Source organism: Anarhichas minor, unplaced genomic scaffold (genome assembly GCF_050575085.1).
Source record: "Anarhichas minor isolate MPS153535 unplaced genomic scaffold, ASM5057508v1 ptg000090l, whole genome shotgun sequence".
NCBI classification, from domain to species: domain Eukaryota; kingdom Metazoa; phylum Chordata; class Actinopteri; order Perciformes; family Anarhichadidae; genus Anarhichas; species Anarhichas minor.
The window spans coordinates 3,185,965-3,209,732 of record NW_027466536.1 but is presented as its reverse complement, the minus strand read 5'-3'; the positions used below and the strand labels follow the sequence as shown (position 1 = coordinate 3,209,732).

The following is a 23,768-nucleotide window of genomic DNA, read 5'->3' as shown; positions in this document are numbered from 1 at the left end:
GTGTCGGACACTTTAACAATGAAGCTGTAACTCTCTTTAAAGCTCTGTAAAGCTGAGCGAAGCTAGGATGTGAGAATCATTACAAATGAACCCTTTCACATCGTAACATTGTTTTGGCATTGTTATAGTAAAAATATGGATTCCAGCAGCTTTGCAGCCTTGTGGCTGTAGTCTGGTTTCACACAGAGACACTCCCTCTGTCTTTAGATTGCTTTTCAATTATCCGTGAAAAAACATTCAAGGTTCCAATGGTAAAAAATTTGGAACGCTATCATGTGATGATGAATCTCGAACCTGACTGCTTTATGGTTGTTTCTGCAGTTTGTCATTATCCCACACACCACAAGTCATCTTTTTTTTTTAACATTTCCCCGAGTCCCTATCGTGCTTGTTACTAGCCAGTACAAACATCAACAAAAAAGCTCATGCTGTCACTGAGACGTGGTGGTCAACGTAATGTGACACACCAGAGAGCTATTTTCAAAAAGTGGTTCAGAGGAAATATGCAATCGGAGCAATTTTGCTACTTCCAGCTTCTGACATTTCTCTTGACAGTTCATCCGCTTAGCTTTGGACTCCGGCTTTGTGCGTCTCATTCATGCATGCTCCGCAGTAGCTTACCGCCTCTCTAAAACCCTGCAATACAAAGGCTCTGATCTCCCAAATGCACAGTAATGACTGTGAATCCATGCATGGACAGGACTAATCTAGTTTGGTTACAAACTGGCAAAATGCTTCAGAAAAGCTACAGAGTCCGTGAGCAGCATGGAGCATAAAGCGCATCTAACCCTAACTCACATTTCATCCCCCCTCCGTAGAGCAGTAGTGGTCACACAGTCTAGTTGGCCCTCTCAGTACAAATAAATATGTGGAACGAAAGACCCGATATAAGGAACACTCGGTTTATTTTTCAAACCATTACTGTGGTTTCACTCAATAAATACGTCTTATGAAATGTTAAGGGGTTTTGAGTTGACTTTGGTTTTCCCATTGTCATCATGTCCTTATTGTTTGGTCTGCCTTTTCCCGAATGTGACAGTTTGTATTGAGTGCTAATGAAGATGGATTTAGAGCGCTTTCATCTTCGGGACTTTCCGGTTCCTCTGCTAAATCACAATGCATGACCTTGATTGAGGCTGTGTGACCTGGCAAACGCACTTTGAAAAATAACAGAAAACAAAATGGCACAGGCTCAAGTTGGTGCTTGAGTTGAACTTGGATAGGGCAAACTGTTGTGACATTCGGAAACAATATAGTGCGAAGTTTCGTTGCTTTTCCGTACATTTGATCAACTCAAGTTCTCAGCAACCGCTGAGAACTTGGCAAAGTGTAAGAATTTCCATTGATGAGCTGTTTATGTTCCTTGCCTCAGGCCCTCCTTCATCTTCCTCCTGCCTACCTATAACACACTTCTCCATTTAAACTCAACCAGAAGTTTGGATTCCATCCCCTGAAGAGGCACCCTCTGGTTGACAGAATGAGATATGTTTTTTCCTGTGCCGTTATAAATCTATAGATGCCTGATTGCCACTGATGACAAAATAAATGTACTCTGATTGTGGCATCAGGAGAGGGAGACCCTTTCTGACCCCTAAACAAGGATCATCTGGCTTCCAGCATGAAGCGAAGAACATTTTGCAGCGTGATTGGGACATCTTAAATAAGTGTGCGTCAAAGTGAGACGGGGTGAGACGAGCTGGAATGTCGAGTGAAGGTTTTAAAAAGAAATGTATCCCGTGTTGGTTCAATGATTATGGTTAATAAAAGCTGACCAAGAGAGCATGAGCTGGCGTGTTTTTACGACGTCTTGGTCTGAAATTTTCTTGATTCAATTTATTTGCTTTCACCACGCACGTTTGAATCCCAACTCTTTTTTTTTTTTTTTTTCACAGTACGCCTTTGGAGAGATGTTGCTCTTTTTCACATTGAGCACAGAGCACAGAAACGTAACCTGTCAATGGCTTTCATCCAGCACCGCATAATGTTGCGCGTTGCCCTTCTCGCTCTCTTTCCCACTTTCTCCGACCTCCCTGTAGTCCCACACCAATATCCCCCTCACCACTGGAAACCGCATGTTTTTAATTTCTCTTTATCTTTAATGTTTTACAGTCAATAAAAGTCTGTTTCTTACCTCCAACGGATTCCTTCATTGGCCTTTTTTTTTCCGGGGCTTTGCTGTTTCTGAGGCAGATCCTCTCCCTCTCCCATCTTTGTGCTCCGCCTATCTGCCAGACCAGCTGACTCTGTGGGTTTTCTGATGGGTTCACACGGGTTAAAAGCTTTGATCATGAGCAGTGTGAGGCAGGTCCGCTGTGGGGTTCGACTCCGTGACCTTTCGCACCATGCGGACCGCGACCCAGCAGTTGTCCTCTTGCCTTTAAGTAAACTATATACTCCACCCACACGCAGTCATTTAGAGAAGGTTATCTATCCTAAAGTGATGACAGCAAAGATGTAGCTTATCTTAGCTACATGACAAATTGAGGAATGTGAACTTATAACGTGTGCCTTGAGATGACTCAAGGTCTGATTTGCTCATTGCCTCTGTTTATAAAGCAGATTGTGAAAAGAAAACCCCCCAAAAAACAGACACTTCTTGGGTGTTCGCAAACTCTCTGAGTCAAGTGAGTGAACCTGTTGCCTTTTAGCTTTAAATTCATCAAAACTCTGTGTTACTTATTCAAATGATTTACACATTTTGGGAAATGCACTTATTCACTTACTTGCCTAGTGTTAGTTAGCTTAACCTAGCTAGAGACTCCACTCGCCCAGCCAAGAAATAACCCCATAAAACCACTTGTTTTTACACTTCATATTTTGCACAGATTAAACAAACGAGATATAGCGTGTTCAATTATGAGCTTTAGGCATGTTGGTCGGCTGATTTTCTTACATTCTTAAAGAGCCAGGCTAGCTGTTTACCCCGTGTCTTTATGCTAAGCTAAGCTAACTGGCCGCTGGCTTTGGTTTCATTACCATCGTACTCCTCTCATCTAACCCACAAAAAACACAGAAAAGTGCATTTTTCAGTCTTTATATTGAGCCAGAAATGTTACCCAATTTATTTCTGTTACATAAATGGCTGTGAAATGGGCCGAAACTAAATGGGGCATGCTTACACGTTCTGTGCGTGGGAGTAAATTGTCAGGCATCAGCTTAATCACATTTTGAAAACATGAGCCAGCTGTTGGTAATCCATAACATGTTGTTAGGAAGTGCAATAGTCGGGTTCTTATCTTGTCTTGCCTGCTAACAATCAGGATTTTACAACCAACGGTTCTTTACTGTCTCATAGGAGGGGATCACAACAGCTGTAGCTGATAAGGAGAAAAGATAGGTGGTGCGTTTGTGCTTCATCCACCACAAGCTCGATTAGCTGGTCCAGCGGTCAAGGAACAAGGACATGGAGTGTATATCCATCCATCAAACCCGTAGAAAGATTTATGCAGAATGTTTAAAGGGGATCCGGTGTTCATATCAAATTTGAGCTTTCTGTATGTGTGAGTGTGAAGGCTTTGAAGGTGGTTATTCTCTCTGATTGGTACCCGGAGCTCATTTTCACTTCCATTACAAGTCCATCAATGTGAAGCCGGATCTTGATGAAAAGCCCTCTGCAGACAATTGATCTGGGTAATGATGAAGAGGAGGGGATAGGTCAGACATGCCACTTCTTCTTCCACAGGATTCTCTCTCGGAGCTCGCTGGAGTGTGAGCCAGTCACGGCGCTTCAGTTTGATGGGCTAGTTAGATGTGTCGTGTGATGGATTGTTCTTAAAATGGTATGGTGTGCATCAGCCAATTATGCAAAAAAAAAAGCCCGTGTGTAGAGAATAGAGCACTTTCTCCAAAATAATTCATGAATTTTCTCTCTCAGCTCTTTTGTACTTTATTTTCCAGCAAACCTTTTTTCACATCACTCGAGCGGATGTAAAAAAAAAAAAAAAAAAGAGAAGAAGAAAAAGAAACGGTTTAGATCAAGTTTTCATTTCAGTCAATTCAACTTAATGTCTATTGGGGGGAAAAGGCAGGCACAGGCACGAATAGGGATTCCGTAATTGGCCTGTTTTGCATTTCATCTCTAAGGATATTTTATTCACATGCCTGGCTTATAAAAGCTAAATTGTTTCAATTCTGGACTGATTGCGCCTGAAACACAAAAGGGAAGGAAAAAAAAAAACACCCTCCTCAAGCCTCCTACGGGGTTGTGCTAAACCACTTATTTCAAACTAAACTGGATTATAGACAAAAGACAGAGCTGGAATCCCCTTGGTTCCCCCTTCATAAGAGAGCTACAGCGACCAGGGAGCCGTTGCCCGGCTGGTAATTGAACTTGTGCTTTTGAATGGTAGACATTTTAACCGCAGGCGTATTAGGGAGGATGCACATGTTTGTTCATTCAAGAGATAATAGACATGAGGTTCATGTTGTCGCAGCAGTAATGTGTCCTCCAGATCATCTCCAGAGCACGTCCTGTTTGCTTGCTGCCTGTATACGTCTTTGCGTTCACATTTATTGTCCTTAGAAAGTCACAGCAGTTGGAAAAGTAGGCCAAGAGGAGGAGCAGGGGGGGGGGGGGGTTACAAATGTGTGCTGAGGTGCAATCAAAGCATTGTTTTGTTTTTTTTGTTCTCAATACCACCCATAGACATCATTCTGCATGGAGAAAGGGGGAATCTGAATGTGGAAGTGCAGCACAAGAATGTAAATGGAACACCGGCTCAGCCCTCAGCATCGACACGTGGATGTGGTTAAGGTGGTGGTGTCCCAGCGTGCGCTGCGTCTGGGAAGAGTCAGGATGACATATATTTTTGTCTCGGGGGGGGGGGGGGGGGGCCGTGCCAGGTTGTCGACAGCACTTTTAAGAGGTGTGTACACAAAGACATGAAACACACATGCCACCTCATTGTCCTTCGGACGGTGGTCTCGTTGCAGCAGGAGCAAAGCTGCTCTGCAGAATCGAAGGTATACTGCACGGATCGGCCATGAACGGCAAATAAATTGGCTCATTGAATGTTGTCTGAATCGCACCCAATTTTGGATGACCTGTTTGCTCTAAAAATAGAGGAAGCTTTTATTCCACTCCTCTAGAGTGCTCTAAGATAACTTTGAGGGGGTGTCTCATGAGCAGGCGCGTCGGCCAGAGAGGCGACTTGAGAGGATTATAGAAGAGCCTCATAAATCCAAGCTGGATCTCACTGAAGCAGTGATTGAGATGCATTAACCCTGCTCAGCAAGCCTCGCTGGCAAGGTCTGCACAAAGTACAGCCCCCTGGGCCTCACAGACCACATCAGCCTCCTTCATTTCTTTTGAAGAATGTATGCTCACCTGCTTAGACCTCCATTTTTGCCACTCCAGTGATTTTAGGGATTGATTGAAACCTGGTGTTTGAGATTTGAAGAGGATAATCTGCACCCATCCATCCGTACCAAGAGTTCATATGGAGTTCGGATGACAGATTTTCAGTGTGGGCTGCACTTTGTACAGTTATACATTTGAATATATTTGGGATAATAATATGCCACTGATATTCTTGGAGTATCACATCAGTTTGTTTCAAACTTTTTTTCTTGTTTTGTTAAAGTTTAATTCAATAGGCTGTATTATTTTAGACATCATGACATATGAACGGGACATCTAGCTGGAGAGAAGACAAATCGAGACGATAGCATCTTGTAAAGCATTGAAGGAGTGGGACATTTTGTGGGTAAAGTGTGTTGCGGATAGTTAGATAAGTAGATTGACACCACTCTCAGGATGAATACGACGCTACAGCTAGCCGCCGGTAGCTCTTAGCACCAATGATGAAAACGGGGAAACGGCTAGCTTGGCTCTGTCGAAAAAACACATTTCACCATTATATCCAAAACATACAGAAGGGCATTCTCTTGACTTGTATAACAGGATCTATGTCATCCTGTCTTCATGGATGCATTCATATTGGTTCAAGCCGGCCTCAGCGGTCCGTCCCACAATCAGCAGGAACATAGATGCTGCATTATTTTGTGTCACCGTATGCTAATTAGAATGATCCATAGCCATGCTGTTATTCTTCAGGAAATGGGGCTTGTTTATTTTATTTTATGCTAGACCATTTCAATATAATTTGCATCGTGATGCGTGTGCCTTCTGTTCTAGCCTTCACTTGAACTGGCACAGTTTCAGTCGGTCACATTGAATTCTCACGAGACAAAACTCCACTTTTCTCTTATTTTTGGAACCTTGCAACCAAGTTATCAGTTGTATCTGAATATAGCAACATATGTTAGTACCTTTCCTGTTTTTAATCTTTAATAATAGCATTGAGATCATTGCAATTATTTGTTATTGACTCCATTGTTTTGTATTCAGTTGCTTAGCTGTGGTCTTCTGTTTTTATGCTGGAGCATCCGTTTTCACAGTGGGTTTCTAGCTAAAGTAGATTAATTACGGCTTGAAATGTTAAAATAGTTCACCGTTCACAGAGCCTTGATGTTCATTTTCTTACTTTAATAATCTTGAACTCTGTCTGATAACATTTCTCATAATTCTAGCCTTCTATTGATTCCTACTCTATAAGACACATTACTTTACTTTCTCCTGTCCTCCCATTGCATTCATAGCGAGCTGACTAACACCTTTGGCTCATATTCATGAGACATGGTGATGTGGATTGAAACAATGACCTTTTGTTGCCAAGCAACCATATAACTTCCTCAGCAGTGGCTGATCATCATGACATACTGCACTCTGGGTTGTTGTCAGGCCACCACCGAAGGGTTTGACAACGTTGACCTTATACATGTAGTTTTTTTTTTTTCACGTTTCTGATATTTTCAAAAAATACTATGAATATTGAATGCAAATATTCAGCACCACAGTGTTGTGCTTCAACCACACAAGTGCACCTGGTGCTCTGCCGAGCACTTCAGAGGTCGGTATGACCGAGACGAGGAGTTCTGCTTTCACTCGTCAGAATACACACTGAACATACAAAGGTGTTGTGTTTGATTGCATTGTATGTAACCGGCTGTTGTGTTCACCTCCTCCGCTGCACTACAGCACATATTGTAATGAGCTGTCATGGTGTTGTCACGGTGTCGTCTCCTGTGTTTCCAGTGTCCTTTCCTGTTGAGCTGCAGCTCGTGATCATTAGCAGACAACAAAGCGTTGGCCCTGTAGTCAGATGTCCCCTGAGGTTATTGAAGCATCTCTTCACAGATGCAATCTGCAAATAACAATGGACAGGCAAGGGGATCAATAGTACACCCCCAGAGCAGTGGTGATATGAAGAGTATGATCACAGATGAGACATGTTTGTGCCCTTTGGTATGTAGAGATGAAGAGGGATCACATCCACTGGAATAAAAGTAATGTGGGGTTAGCCTGTGTTGCCTCGGGTTTAATTCTAAGTAATGAAAAGCCATTTGTCTGAGAAGAAATCGAGGACTGTGATGCCCTGAGATTTAGATTTAGACGCCTGCGACTAATGGAACCACCTATTGCTGCATAGTTCATGTAGGACACTGCGGGACACGAGTGGACATTACTGTGCGTGTGCTCCAGCTGCTGATTTGAGAAAAAGCGAGAGAAAAAATTAATTTGGATTTCCAACATGAGCATAATACGAAAGGTCATTTGGTCCTAACTTGACAAAATACTTGGAAACATGCTTGTGGGGAAATATGTCCAGTAATTTTTCAATGCTTTGACGGCAAAGTATTAAACAACCAAACACACTGTATATATTTCATAGGCATTCCAACACAGCATTTGGAAAAGTGTTTAATATCGAGTCTGTACTATGATGAATAGTTGTGTTTGTTTTGATATGTCTATGGAGGCCATGGAGGAAAATAATGTGTGCATGAATGGAAAATTCTGGTGCAGAGTCATCTTATTCATAAAAAAAAATTGATTAATTGACATGTTCTGGCTTAAATGAAAAGTCAGTGTGCAGTTTTTCCCTCTTGGATGAAGCGCAGCAGCCAAAACAGAACAAAAAAGAAATGTATCAAAGCCACTCTATTTAATCAACACTTTCTAAATTGTCTTGGACACTCATTTTGTTCCAGATGGCAGCTGATTATGCAGCTGTACCATTGCAGCTATTTTATTTTCTTGAGAGTCGAAGTAAATCAGGCTTTCCTTTCATCAATTTCCAATCCATAGCCCCGGTTCATAGTAAACGTAAAGGTCCAAGAGTCATAAATATTACAACCACCCAGAAAGCTAGGTTTAGCTTGATGCTTCCACATGTGCAGTATATTTTCTGCAACAGTCGTTCCTCTCCTATCCTGTGGACTGAGGGTTTGATCACTGTTTCTGTGTTTTCTTTGTCCTTTAGAGAAAGAACGTCCACCTGCTGCTCAATGTGTTTTTGCTGGCAGCCTGGGGAGCCGTCCTGTTGGCCGGCCGCTTCTACTGGATGGGTAACAAACCCCCCAACTTCTCCAACTCTGACAACCCGGCAGCCGACTCCCCCTCTCTCCTCACCAGGACGCTAACCTTTTCCTACCTGCCCGCCGCCAACTCGTGGCTTCTCCTTTGCCCGAACATGCTCAGCTTCGATTGGTCAATGGACGCCCTGCCTTTGATCAGGAGCCTTGCCGATTGGAGGAACATTCACACTGTAGTCTTCTACCTTGGGTTGCTCTCGCTGGCTGGGTTCAGCCTGTGGACGCACCAGGCGGCTAAAGGCAAGGAGACCAATGGCAAAGCGCATCATTACACCAATGGCAGAAATGGGAACAGCAATGGGCACAGTTACCAACATAACAATCATGAACATTTGAACAATTCCCACACAGACGCTCACATTAATAGTGCCCAGAATGGTACCAAAAAGCACTATGAGAGCAGGACTCCACTGCCCACCACTGAAAATGTCGTGGTGTTCTCGCTAGGCCTGTTGGCTATCCCTTTCCTCCCTGCCACGAACTTGTTTTTCTACGTGGGGTTTGTGATAGCAGAGAGAGTACTGTACATCCCCAGCATGGGCTTTTGCTTGCTGGTGGCGGTGGGGATGAGGTCTCTGTACGTCCGTCTGCGACGCAGGTCCTCCAGGGCGCTGTTGGTGTACTGCAGCGCTGCCGTCGTCCTTCTTTTCGGTGTCAAAACTGTTCTGAGGAACCGGGACTGGCAGAACGAGGAGATGCTCTACAAGTCTGGGATTTATGTCAATCCTGCTAAAGGTAAGGAGGCCCTTTCATTCAAATCAGCACGCACGAAGGTGCAACCGCTCTCGCATGTGCACGTACACACTTTTTTATGCACTTTTATACACATTCCAGCACCAAAAAACCTCTTTCACCCAACATATTTTGTTGAATAGTGAGCGAGCTCTTAGGCACAGTTTTGAATTTGATAATGTGTGCTGCTGTCTCTCTACTACTGCCGCCCTGAATAATTCAAAGTCAAGCTGCTTCAAAATGTCTTCTCTTCGTCACTCAGCCTTACCACAGAATATACAAGTGCTCACAAGGCAGTGCCCAAAAAACCAAATGAGACTGGAGTACTACTCGAGGCTTCTTTCTTGATTTTACTTTTCCAAGGCCTACAACAGAGTTGTACCTCTTTATCATACATCTTCTTATACCCAGCATGTGATCTGTTTAATGACACCAGATGACCCGTTTAACTCGGCAGGACGAAATCACCCGTCTCCTATTGGCACCTGTAACAGAGGAGGAAATATTCAGTAGCCTCCACATTCGGAGGTCATCGGACACAGATTTCTATCCGAAGCAAAGTTCTCAGAGCTGCTGAGGAGGGGCAGCAGGGCAGCAGGGCAGGGTACTCGCAAGGCAACAGCGGGACATGTTGTGTTAGCTAATTTCCCTCTCAGATTCTGAGCGGAGCTGAGGCGTGACAGCTGTTTGTTTTGGCAGGCCATCAAGCCCGAACAGAGCAGCAGCAATGTCCCAAACTCACATTCGTTATTGCTAATATGAGAGTTGAACAGAACCCAACCTCAAACACGCACACACTCGTTGGATTGTTGTGAACTGTGAAATGTCCGGGTGCACAAAGCTTTTCCTGTGAAAGACACTTCACGAGTTCATCTGTGCACAACTGAAGCGCAGTGGAACGAAGGACGCTTGGGTTGTTTTTCTGCTTTTCTCTGTTTATGCTGAATATTCGTCTGGGATTCCGTGGATGTTTGGATTTTCAACAACTAAATACTGTAAATACGTTGCTTAAGGGCACACTGTATATTTTAGCACTTTAAATGCATGTCAACAAAAGCAGAAAGAGCCAAGATGTTATCTTCTTTATTCAACAACACTTTGTGGAGATGAAAGAAGAAACCGTATAATATAACACCATTGATGCACAATGACGTCATTAGGCCTATTTATCTATTTTAATGATTGTTTTTTACACCTTTCATTCTGTTGAATCATAGTTACTCAAGTTGAGTTTGTGCACACTATAAAGTAACCTTAAAAACAGATCAAAGAGGATGTTATGTTACATACCCATTGACATTGGCTTCTATTTTACATCCATTGATTCTTTTTTCTGCTCCCCTATACATTTATTTTCACACTCCATGGTCTCTGCACAAGCTCTTAGCAACTTTATTTCACCTGCCAGTTGCTGAACTCTGCCATTCAGACCCTAATGCCATTCGCTGTGCAATAGCTCTGTGGTGGTCTTCTTTTCATGCCCACCGACGTAGGATTGACTGGTGCTTTTGGCTCAAACCTCCCCCGACTGTCTCTGCCCATAAGGTCTTTCTCTTTAGAGGTTAAAAAAAACACTGAACTCGTGAAAATGATTACCTGCCACAGAAACGTCCTCTCCTGATGCTTTTAAATCGAAAAAGCTTTTAAAGATTGTGAAAAACAAGTTATTTCAGAAGGTTGCCACAAATGTTCTGTTTCACTCTGTGTGATTAACCTTTTCTATTGTAACCTGTCAGCATGGGGCAACCTTGGAAATGTCCTGAAGAGCCAGGGCGAGATGGAGGAGGCTGAGCAGGCGTACAGAAATGCCCTCTATTACCGCAGCAACATGGCTGACATGCTGTATAACCTGTGAGTTAGTGTTTCATCATACTGCTGTGTTGTACTTTATATTATCCGTAATGCTCACGTTCGTTCGCCTCTGCTGAGTTTCTTTGTGTCTCCGCTCCTGGCCGGTTGAATGACTTGGGAGCGTGCGAACAAATGGACACGTTCTCATTTTACATGCCTGGGTCCATTGATCAGAGCAGTTCTCTCAGAGGAAGTGCCGTCTTGTCTTGTATTCCCCGGAGGGCTGTCTGTCTGACAGGGTTATTAATGACGCTGTCTTAGCCTGAGGGCCAAACACAAAACATCCACAGCCAACACTCAATGTGTGCTCAAGTGTCTGCGGTTTGTTGAGATCTAAATCTTCCTCTTCACTTGTATCAGCTGCTTTTTTTACAGAGGCCTCTTAACTTTCAAACATCTCCTCCTTTGAGTTCTTTAAAGCTCTAAACTGCTTGTACCGTCTTTCCTTTTGTCTGTTTCAGCGGTTTGCTGCTACAGGAGAGCAACAAGTTCTCAGAGGCACTCCACTACTATAAGCTGGCCATTGGGAGCCGGCCAACTCTGGCTTGTAAGTACAGCTCTTTATTTATTTTTTTTATTGACAATCTCCAGCTCTCGTGGTTGCGGCTGCGCTGTGTCCAGGCAACAGGGAACAACGGCCGTGGCTATGTGAAGGGAGAGGAGTAGGTGGCAAAGGGCAGTGAGTGTGCGACTGAGTTCAACATTCAACACAGCCGTCTGACTGCCTTTCAAAGCCAAGCCGTGTCAACAGACCAAGCAACTGCATGATGTCATTTAATATGAATTCAGGCCATTACTCTCTAATTTCACTTCTATGTTCTCCCAGTTTTGAGCGCGTCTCCCTCTTCATCTCCTTCCTGTGAGAATGTCCCCCTGCTTTTTGCTGGAGTTACGTTTTTCATACGCTGCAGGTTGATTAGAACAAATCGCTCACAATCTTACCTGAGCATGCAATAAATGAGCTCCCCGTTGTTCCAGGTGTCAGTCAATGACAGGTGAACAGAGAATCTTAAAACGTCTCCTTCTTTCTTCCCCGGATTAATTATCCACCTAATCAAGATCGCGGTAAGACGAGAACATTTCCATTCAGCGTGCAATTATCCAATCTGTTATAGCCGATAACGAGCTTAATTAGTTACCTCGAGCAGCAGACATGTTGGAGGCAGGATGTTAATGTGACGGTTAAAAGCGTTTCTCAAGGTTGAACCATTACTCGCTGACTAATTGGGAGCCAACTAGTGAAAACTGTAGCGTTATTTTATTGAATATTCAGAGCGAGGCTGTTTTTGTGATAAAGTGCTATTGATTTGTGACACATTTGTTGCGTACAGAAAATCAGTTTAAAAGAGCAAATTCCTAATTTCTTTTGTCAATCCGTTGTGTTTCTTATCTGTTCTGCTTTCATTGCAAATCCATGCAATGGAAAAAAAAAAAGCCCATTTATCTCGACCATCTAATGCAACGCCATGTAGCAACGATGAGACTGTGAGGTGCGAGGATGTGGAAATACAACAATGTGAGCTTTTAAGATAACAAATCCCAAAGACAGAAGAGGAAGAAGACCACTTGTTTGATCGGAGGAAAAAAAGGCTGTTTGGTTCTACACCCTATAGAAGAGCCCTCCAGATTGATCTTCTGTATCAAGTTAATTTATTCCAGCAAGTTAATTTATTCCAGCAAGTTAATTTATTCCAACAACCAGACTTGACAGGGAGTTGTTTAGAGAGGCAGGTCCACAGAGATTAATTACTCTCCCGCTGCGTATTGATTATTAGTGTCTGACCACTCAAGGAAAAAGTTTAACAAGCATCCAAAGTATCACAGGATGCAGCGCAAAGGCCAAATATACAGTGAAGCATTAGAAAGAGCAACAGTGGTTTATTGTTCCACCTCAGATGTGGAATGTAGAAATAGCCATTACTCATCTTTTCAGCACCATTGATCTGTGAGGATTCAGGTCAGTGAGAGACACTTCTGAGAAGGAAATGACCATTTGGGGGAAATGGTTATATTGTTAGATTTGGCGGAACAGGTTCGTCTCTTTGAGGAAGCTCTCAATAAGTCCAAGCAGCAAGGTTTCTACTTAATTAACTGAATCCTACTTAATAAACACAGAAATATTGTGTCGTTAAATCAACGGTACAAAAAAATGCACCACACATGGAGGAGGTTGGGCGTTGTGGAGGAAGCTGCAGCAGTGAAAGTTGTAGGCATGAAGTCAGGTTTACAGTGCACGCCTCCGTGAATCTGGTTGAACGTTACCGGTGCTCAGCCAGAACTCACGCTATTGTCCATGTTTTGTTTTTCCCAACAGCGGCCTACTTGAACACAGGCATCATCCTGATGAATCAGGGTCGCCTAGATGAGTCCAAGCGCACCTTCCTGACCTGCGCCGACATCCCCGATGAAAACCTGAAGGACCCCCACGCCCACAAGAGCTCAGTCACCAGCTGCTTGTACAACCTGGGCAAGCTGCTCCACGAACAGGGACGCCAGGAGGTAAACACCTATTTCACATTTGTATATGTCAAAATATTTCAGCGTGCTGGGCACTTTCTTGGCAGGCGTAGTGCTGTTGACGGGACTGTGATCATTTGAAGTAACGGTTTACGACAGAGATATACACATGTCACACCTAGCTATGTGCTGAGTTACACTCATTTCCTTAACTTACATATTTATTTTCAGTAAGTTCAGATAGGACGAGTCAGTCAATATATATGTTGTCTAACAAACCTTTACATGCTGGGAAATGTGAAACCAGAGTGAATTGAGATAAGATGCAGGCTTTTGCCCGAGGAGCTTTTGGGACACTGAGAAAATGCTCAGTTTTAAATGGACATGATCCAGAATTGCTTGTGTCACAGGGGACGCAGAGTTTTGCGCAGACAATCCTCGGGCTGTTTCTACTAATGAACTCTCTTTCATGCCTCTAAAGACCTACAGTGCTGGCTAAAGTAACCGTTTTTCCAACGCTGCACATTTATACTGTACATAAGCACCGATTCAATCAGCACAACTGCAGATTCAATAAGGGCTTTCATAAATTGTTGGCATGCCGGAGGAAGAGAGCAGTCCCACTTCCTCCGGTCTTTAACCGCAACATTTGCTTCAGCAATAAAGCAGCTCCAGCTCCTTCTACCATTTAAATTCGGAGGGAGTCTGAGGTGAATCGCTGGATCTACGCGCTATACATCCCAGAGTCAAATGTGTGACGCCGCTCTAGTCGTCTTAACAGCCGTGACTCTGCGGATAGACCCTTTCTGCTCGACTCTGTATGAAGCAGCCTCCCGGCGACCCCCAATTCCACGCTGTGTATTCACAGTGTCAGGGCCCCCGGCTGCAGGGGAGGGATGACTAGTTACCACCGCGCCAGTTCCTCTGGCTGGGTCTCTCCGTTCTAATGCAAACATCCCCCACCTTCTCTTTTTTTATTTTTTGTGTTATTTGTTTCATTCACAGGAGGCCCTCACAGTGTTTAAAGAAGCAATACAGAAAATGCCAAGACAATTTGCACCACAGAGCCTCTACAACATGATGGGTAAGAGCTGCTTTTGTTTTACAATAACAAGCATAAAAGCTGTCGTTTTTAAGTCCACGAAATATAACAGTCAGCGGTATTTAGGAGTCAAGGTTTATTTTGGAGTATTATGGAACAATTGGCTGCTGTACCTCGTTCATTTTTGTTTGACTTTGTTGTGCTAGGTCCCTTAAACAAATAACTATTTATTTTCTTCCGGACAGGCAGGGTTTTAACTGAGCCAGACTTTTAATTAGCATTAATGGATTACTAATTACAAGTAAGACCACTGCTTACAGCCCCATTAGCTGTTTTACACTTGCAGCTTTGAATGTGGGGTAGCATTAGGCTCACTAACACCCACTGTGGAGCAGGGATCTTCCACACTTTTGGGAATTTGCCGCAAAAACGCAAGTTAAAATCAGTTGGATAAGTTAACACAAAACCAATAGAATGGTTGTCGTTGTTTGTGATTCTAGATTTTTGTCCGTTAATGATTCAATATTCTCAAGAAGTCAAACACTCGTCACACAAGTGCTGTGAGAAGTCAGAAGATGTTAACCCCGGGTTCACATTCCCAGTTGTAAACATGAAACCTGGGGCTTAGCTTAAGCCCTTTCTTATTAGATATGAAGATGAAAACTAGGTTAAGCTCACTAGATTTCTGCAGCCTAGAGTTTAGGTTAAGCCAGTGGCGGGCCGTGCATTTTATACCTGGGCCTTCACTGCTGTCCTGCAGTTGAACCACCTAACCTCATGATGACGCCACAGCTACGGTTATTATTTGTTTGTTTGTTAAATGAAGCTCAACACCTATAAATACGCTAACTGCAGAGTGCAGATACATGAATACGCGCACGGGATGCTGCGTCATTAACGGACAATGCATTAAAAAAAACTGCCGAGCTAAAACACGCATTCCACCACTGATTCATTCAAATATTATTCACATCAGAGGGAACGATATACACCATAGACACATTAACACAGTAGTAACGCTACGATCACTCCCTCCAGGAAATACACAAAACCGTAGTTCTTGTTACTGACGGATTTATTCGTCTCTCAACACCGAGAGGGAAAATGAGTCCACTTGGAAACACATGAATCTTCAAAGATGATCACTAAACACTTGAACTTAAACTTAACTTTAACACTTTGCGCGGACTATATAGACTTCTGCCGCTTCACGTGTCTTCTTGTTGCTGTGTACCGACTAAATGTGTCCCCAGAGCAACATTGGACGTAACAATAGTTCCTATCACATATAAAACCAAACAAAAATCCATCTTCATAAAAACAAGTTGTACAAATAATAATATATAAACAGTCATATTAAAGCTACTGCAGATGTAAAAACAAATGCAGTTCACTTACCAAAGCTGCTGTTCACTATTTAAAGACAAAGTCCATCCTCCTTTCTTTGTTTCGGTTGTTCAGTACATCCGTGCGTTTTAGTTCCAGTAAGAAGTCCTTCTCGATTCATGGACGCCAGTGAAGACAGTCGAGCCTCCCCAGTTGTATTTCTTGAATACGTTTTAATGCGTTTGGGATTGTCACCGCCCAACATGTCAGGCTAGCCCACTGACCAATCACGTACTTGTAGGCCAGCTAGCAGGCTCTGGCACGTCAAAGAATACGCCCAACATGTCAAACTAAAGATCTGATTGGTTGAAGACTATGACAATCAACAATATCGTCCCCATTCACTTAAACTGCTCAGGGATTCACCTGTGAGTCTGCAGGCCTCGGGCCTCTGTTCTTACCTAGAGACACAGAGGTGAAATCTGATTGGATAAAAGCTCTACTTAAAACAAGCTGCACTGGAAGCAGAGCAACTGAGGAAGACAGTAGCTGTGCAATGAGAACATAAGATAATGGGGAAAAATATTACAATACATGTAGTGTATTTATGAAACATTATTAAATTATAAAATAGATATAACTTTGTGATTCTGTTTAGGCCAGCAGAGAAGGCCTTGCACTGGGTTAAGCCCAGGGAGAAAGTTTCAATGAGTGCTAGAATAAAGTAGATTGTCAAAAAAAATCAGACATCAAACAAACAACCATTTATATCAGTGAAGTCGTTCTTTAAGAAATCTAACCCGACTTAATGCAGCTAAACTGCGTTTTGAGACGGTAGTCAGCTTCATAATATCATGTTAAACAGAGTTAATTTGCTTTTCACTGTAATAGAACAAGCCAGCTTGTTCTATTACAGCTGTAGAACAGCTGCTTTCAGGCTCATATCTGCTTTCTCCTTGCTTTTTTAACTTTTTTTTTTCTCTCTCTCTCTGTCTCCCTCCTGCTTTGTTTCTCTCTCACTCACACACATGCAGCTGCTTACACGCACACACACACACACACACTCACACACTATCTGTTATCCAGACTTGGTAGTGCCACAGGTTTGCTTATATGTTGGCAAAATGCATTTTGACAGAGCTGGCGAGATTATGTCAAAATGTTGTTGAAAGCTCCAGTCAGCGTTAAGGAGCAGCGCTGCGTCTGTAATGGCGGCGCTGAGCCAGAGATCTGTGATTTCTGCAGCATAGCCTTGTTTCCTCGCTGAACTGATTTGTGCATTTGGCACACCTGCTCATACATGTCTCCAGCTTTCGCTCGCTGCGCTGCTCTCATGCTGTTTGTCAGATGCCAGGCAGCAGAAGCTTTCATCAGAGGCAGACCTGGGTGGTAATCTGCACCCTGCTGGTCTCGCTCCAACACTCTCTGGTGGGGCCGAGGAATGTTCCACTCCGAGGGGCTGCTTTTCAGCTCCTCGGATTCAATGTCACTTCTAATTGCACGTTGATGTTTGTGCTAATCTCATACAGACGGCTTGCTGCCGCGAGCGCGAGGCAAGTCATTTTGCCACGTTTAAACCCACAAACTAATGAAGCGGTCGTGTCAAAACAGGCATGTACATCCATTAGTTTAGCTCGGTGCCTTGGGTTGCTGGTAAATCTATTTTTAGTATAAATATCACGTTGGAGCGGGGGGGGGGGGGGGGCAAACTGGCTATTGGAAGCTTAAAAATAAATCTCTATTTTACGACAATACGGAGATCCTCTCTAATCCATTCCGTTGCTCTATTTGATGTTAGCTGGTGACAAGGACATTTGCGATAATGTGTTCCAACACTCAAATCTGAAACATAAGGCTGTGCTGATGGATATCATCTTGAAAATATATTCTCATGTATCGCTTTACATCTCAAGGGGGGAGGTGGATACACACTTGTGTGTTAAGAGGTATTAATACACAGCGGTATTGCTCATTCGCAGGGAAAGGGGAATGTGTGTTTTCAAACCATTAAAAAGGTCCCAGAGTTGTGATTAGGCGTGGGACACCTGTTGCTTATCACAGTTTCCTATCAGGGAAGAGATTAGACCTAATCCTCTCAGAATTAAAGTGTCGGTCCACTCTAGTCCAAACAACTTGTCTAATCATGTTATAGTGAAATTTTACCACAACTGGTGTACATTCAGTTTCTTTCCCTAAATGTGTTACGATGTTGATTTTAACTGTGTTGTGTTCAATCACCAGCCGCTGTTGTCACATTCCTGCAGTCATACACGTGTTGTTGGATGGCTATGAAAGAGAGGGTATTGTTTTTTCAGGTGCAGGCAGAGGGTCAGATGGGTGGGGGAGGTATCCCATGATGTCTGACAGATCAGGGAGAGTGAGGGAGTGTGTTATAGGCCCAGTGTATTCTCCCATAGTTTTTAACGTACACACTGAACTTTGCTCATTTCACTTTTTAGGAAATAAAAACCCTGACGGCGACTTGAGGTATTCATTACTGACTGGGTATCAAAGATTTGCTTTTGTGAAAGACAGAAAGTAGTACATTTATTTTTGCATTGTGGCACTCTAAAGCAAAGGCATCTGCATTCTTTCCGTTTAGTGCCAGGCATCATGCAAGTAAACTATAATAATTTGATTTGTAATTTGTAATTTGATGAAAATAAAACATGGGGTTGAGAGGCCCTCTGGGTTGAGCTTTGGTCTCGCTGCTGCGTCGCTCAGCTGAACAATGGGAAGATGTGTGATGTCTTAACCTCTCGACAGCTTGACCCCTGACTGGACGCTCACTTTGCTCCCACAGGAGAGGCCTACATTAGACTGAACAAGCTGACCGAGGCTGAACACTGGTACAGAGAATCCCTGCGAGCCAAGCCGGACCACATTCCTGCACATCTCACCTATGGCAAACTACTGGCTATGACGGTGAGACTTTACATTTCGTCCTCGCTCGTTCTACCTTTGAGGCGAGACACTTTTTTCCCTTTGAAAGAAGAAATTACATATTCTTTTTCTCATGGATATTTTTGCCGGCTGACTGTATCAAAGCGGTGACGTTGTCTCAACTTTTTGTTTCCCTGAACCGGTTCTCATTCTCTGCCTGTGCTCACTCTCCTTTTTATTACATTCTCTTTCATCTCCCCTGGCTTTTCATCAGCCCTCTCCAGCTCTTTACTGATAGTTCCTAATGTCCTTCTCAAGTCTCTACAGTTAATCAATAGTGTGTGGGTGAGAGAGAGGGAAACGATTGGAAGATAGTGGGCATGAGAGAGACGGTTGTCACGTTGTGTTTCTCAAGATGCTCCTGTCTAAGCTGGGAATAGGACTTCCTGATTAAAAACATTGTCCTAGCAGCCTGTTTTTTTGGTCCTTGTAATTTGTTACTATAGGATTTTAAAGAAGTAGCTCCAAAAGCTGCATTCACAACTTTGAACCAACAGCTAAACAGCTTTCCAAGACGGAGATAATATCCTGTCGGGGTCGCACAGCTGACCTGTGTTTCAATAACCAAAGAAAGTGCCGTCTATGCGGGAAAGTCTCGGGGGCAGAAACGGTTTCCAGTGTCGCCGGGTTTACGAGGAGGTGGTCACGTGGTCGGGTCATACAGTCATCCGTTAAAGATCGCAGCTAGATAGGCGTATTTGGAGTAGATGCTGACCGAGGGGAGCAGTTAGAGCTGAGAGAGACCGTCGGAAGAGAAATAAACAAAGTAGAAGAAGAGTTGCACAGATGGTCAAAAGAAGGGTGGAGGCCCTTCTCTTCAGCTCGTACTCCTCTCTCACACAGTCTGGGCCCTAATGAAGAGACGTCAATGTGTTCGATAGCCTGCGGCAGGAGCTGGAATTCCACAGAGAGGCTAGAGTCTTCCTGGCCCCGTCCCTTTTCATTTCCCTTATGGAAACACAGTCTTCTTTTTATTTGTCGTCTTTCCAAAATGATGAGTTTTGTGTTTCACAACTGATATGCGTGGAAGAATTTTGCTCGCACATCGGTTACCGAAACTGGCTGGAAAATCCAAGATTTAACAATTTTTGTCAGTTTTTGTATCGGAGCTTTATTTTAAGCCCATAGGAAGGAATAGTGTGACTTTTTGGGAAATATGCCTGTTTTCTTTCCTGCCGAGAGCTCGATGAGAAGATTAATAGCGCTCTCGTATCTGCACATCAAATATGAAGCTACGGCCAGCAGCTGGTTAGCTCTTAGCTTAAGGATTGGCTCTGTCTACAACAAAAAGCCACCCACAAGACTACTTCTTGGCAAGGATTGGCAAGTGACTTCTGGCTATAACACGTAAAAATATATGCTTAAAAAAAAGACATTTAGGGAAATGCACTTGTTCTTGTGATTAAAAAGTGTGACATTTCGTTTTGTTGCGGAGAGTTGGATGAAGCTTGATACCACTCATGTCTATACAGTAAATATGAAGCTACCACCAGCAACATGAGCCTAGCTTAGCATTAAGACTGGCAAGAAGAGAAAACAATTAAACTGTCTCTGTCCAGCAAAAAGTTCACTTATTAACATGTTAAATCTTGGTTATTAAATCCACACAAAGGTGTAAACAAATAGGCAGGTCTTCTTATCTTTGGAGAGTCTTACAGTCTTTATGCTAAGCTAAGCTAAGCTGCACATACAGGAGAGTGGTATAAATTGTTTCATCCAACTAATTTCATCTAATTTGATAATTGTGTAGATTCTTCCTCATGTGTGTCATAAATGTGTGGCTCAATTGTTTCATTACATCGTGTATCCTCTGTGAAGAAGTCTTGCTGTTGTAGTGCAGATCATTGTGTTTAAATGAAATAGAGCTCCAGCACTAGATTGATGTTCCCATCCGTAGACAGACTAATGGTCAGCTTGAAGAATAGTTCAGCTGACACCACAGACAAAAGTCGCTTGTTAAGCTGACGTGAGTTCCGCTCTGTATACAAAAGCCATCGGATATCAAAGACTATCTGAAACCCAACGCTGTCAGTGAGGACAGTCAACAGGAACAACACACTTCTTTAGAGGGGAGTGTTCAGACTCGGTGAAGTGGACTCAGGGAAGGCTGCATTGGGCCGTTAAGAGAAACTCATTTCATATAAGAAAGTGTTATTGATTTTGGAGGAAAGTAGAGCTCAAACCTGCAGGGATGAATCTCTGTAAATCTCCGAGCGTGATGAATGGTGAGCCCTCGTGATTCTGTGAGTGCAAATAATGCCAAAGGAACTTAGTTGTTTGCACAAGCTTAAGAGCCTCTTTATCCATGAGAAAAATATGGATAATATATTCTCTTCCTGCTGTAGCTATGGCCTCTGTGCCTGATGACAACATCATTTAAGTGTGATCAAGACCAGCGCAGGATGTTGACCAGCCCAACAGCCCCCTCTCCTTTCTACCCCTATACCTCCACACTCATTGTGGCACCACTGTGAGTGATGAAGAAACTTTAGATACTGTCAGGGTTTTGTTTTTGAGGTTCAGATCCCTCGTGGGGGAGGTGGAGAGACTTCGAGATGGGGCTTGGCAGCAGGGTCAGAGAAGGGTGAGGGGAGGACGGTGGAGCTGAACTGGTCACAGAGAGTAACAAGTTGCTGTGATTTGTGGATGAGGGGAGGAAGGGAGAGTTAATAACCCAGATCAGTATCGCCCTCCCCCCTGCTTCGCTGACCCCTCCACACCTCCGCTGACACCCCGGAGATCAGGATGTGATTCGGGCTCTCGTCACAAACCCACAGAGTCAGAGATGGACACGGCCGTCCCTGATGCTTGCAATATTGGTTTCAGTCATCTACTTGTCATTTCCTCAGCTAATACGATGCAGGCGTCATTCATAATCACCTCGGCGTCCGCAGAGCCCCGGCTGCATCTGCAGTTTATCTGATGTTATCAGGAGGTTTGAGGGTGTTAGGCACGCACCAATATCCTCAGCATGTGTGTGACAGAAGGGAGGATATTGTATCCACACAACGAGCTGACTAGAATGAGAAGTGGATATATTTAATGGAAAGTGTGGTTTGAAGGGTGGCTGGTATTTTGTTATTGACTTCCCATGTTATTTTTGTGTTTTCCACCCCCCCCCCCCCCCCCCCCCAAGCTAGTGGTGCTTTTAATTAAAAAAAGAGGGAGGGTCAAGTCAAGAGATGTGGAAAATACCTGATGGGTAGGACCACATTCAAGACCAGACCCAACTTCAATATATTCTTTTTATTATGTGCAACACATTGGCTATACATGTTTTACTTTTTCCCAAATGATATCTTTGCTGCAACGAACAACACACACTGTATGGACATGGAGGTTTGGCACAGTCAGAGAAAGAAGGAGAGACATTTCAGCTAAATTACGTTTGAACCCGATCCAAGCAGAAAACAGCTGCAGAAAACGCAAAAGTTAATTTCTCTCCCTGTCCCACGCAGTTTTTTTTATCCCTTTTAGATGATAAGTGGTGGAGTAATTAACTCACATTGGGTTGGAAGCATTGGAGTGATTGACGTTGCTGAGAAAAACAATAACAAGACAATTGAGCATCAGTGCTGGTTGGGTTTCATGATTTTTCATGGAGACACAGTTCAGCCAAATGCGTTGTAATCCAATAATTTGAAGATGAAATACAATGCAGTTGGCTGTGTTTTAAAAAAAACAACGATACAACAGCAACTGTAACAAATTGCCTCTCTAGGGATTAATAAAAACTGCAATAGGATGAGAATAGAGCAACTTGTTACTTTTTGAGGTCCTAACTGCCATATATCTTACTCTGGGCATGATATCCATTAATATACTTAGACGTGTCATTGTATAAATCCGCAGACCACTTACAACTGCTCAACTCATGTCAATGTGTGAAAGCTTTATTCTGAGGTTTAATAAACAGACGAAGGCCTCTGTTATTGTAAAACCAGCTGGCCCTCAAACTTACACATTCCTACATCTGTGAATACGAGTATAAAAATACACAGAGAGGACAATTTTCAGCCTGGAACTGTGATCGCTACTTGGACACCATCAACTCTACTAAACATATACTTAGCCCAGGCTTGATTTTCCGCAGCATCAAGGGAAGCCCCACTCATATATTTACATTGGAAAATTATGCATTTGTTGATTCTACAGCCCACTGAAAAGGTATACGCTGGACTAAGTGTATGTCATTCTTGCTACTCTGCACTGATTGGATTTGAGCCCATTCTTTCGATTTGACTAAACTGAAGCATTTGCTGTATTTCACGCTGAGTTTATATCCATTATTTCTCCTGGTTTATGCAATCTTTTTTTAATCCTCCATCATTTTTGACGATTTTGAATTTTCCCTCAAGCGTTTAAAGGACTTGACACAACTCCAATTTAGCAATATACTTCATGTTTTATTCATGCGAAGGCATCCTCTTGTAGTGAAACACACACTAATGGCTGCATTGTCAATGCTACAACATCAGCCTTTAGAGATGAGTGTGCATTGTTAATTGTTGATCAGATGGTATCTGGTGCCCTACTGAGAGCAGGGATGTGTCAAAGTCCCAGCTGGCACCACGATTGGCCAGCTGCTCTGTTCCATTTGAGCTATGATTGGTTACGTGTCACAGTCTGAAGGACCTGAGGGAGCTCTGCAGCTCCTCAGGGCTTCAGTGATGCTTCTCTTCATCATGCTATGCTCACCCTCCCTGTATGGATTCTTTTATCCATCTAAAAGCTGGTGCAACACACAGATAAAAAAAAAAACAGTGTGTGTGTGTGTGTGTGTGTGTGTGTGTGTGTGTGTGTGTGTGTGTGTGTGTGTGTGTGTGTGTGTGTGTGTGTGTGTGTGTGTGTGTGTGTGTGTGTGTGTGTGTGTGTGTGTGTGTGTGTGTGTGTGTGTGTGTGCGCCATGCACCTCTGTATGCTTGTGTGAACCTAAAGATCCCTATAAATACTGTATATGATCACCCTCAACCCCTTCCTC

The 23,768-nt window shown here is 43.3% G+C and overlaps 1 protein-coding gene across 1 annotated transcript in view; it reads left to right on the top strand.

The window, feature by feature from the left end:
• Positions 1 to 23,768, top strand: part of tmtc2b (transmembrane O-mannosyltransferase targeting cadherins 2b) — an 83,831-nt gene that overhangs the window by 46,836 nt on the left and 13,227 nt on the right. The window contains exons 3-8 of the mRNA XM_076082242.1: positions 8,325 to 9,171; positions 10,905 to 11,019; positions 11,481 to 11,566; positions 13,334 to 13,518; positions 14,482 to 14,560; positions 18,648 to 18,769. Coding sequence (XP_075938357.1) covers positions 8,325 to 9,171; positions 10,905 to 11,019; positions 11,481 to 11,566; positions 13,334 to 13,518; positions 14,482 to 14,560; positions 18,648 to 18,769 — 1,434 coding nt within the window. The remainder of the gene's footprint in view (positions 1 to 8,324; positions 9,172 to 10,904; positions 11,020 to 11,480; positions 11,567 to 13,333; positions 13,519 to 14,481; positions 14,561 to 18,647; positions 18,770 to 23,768) is intronic.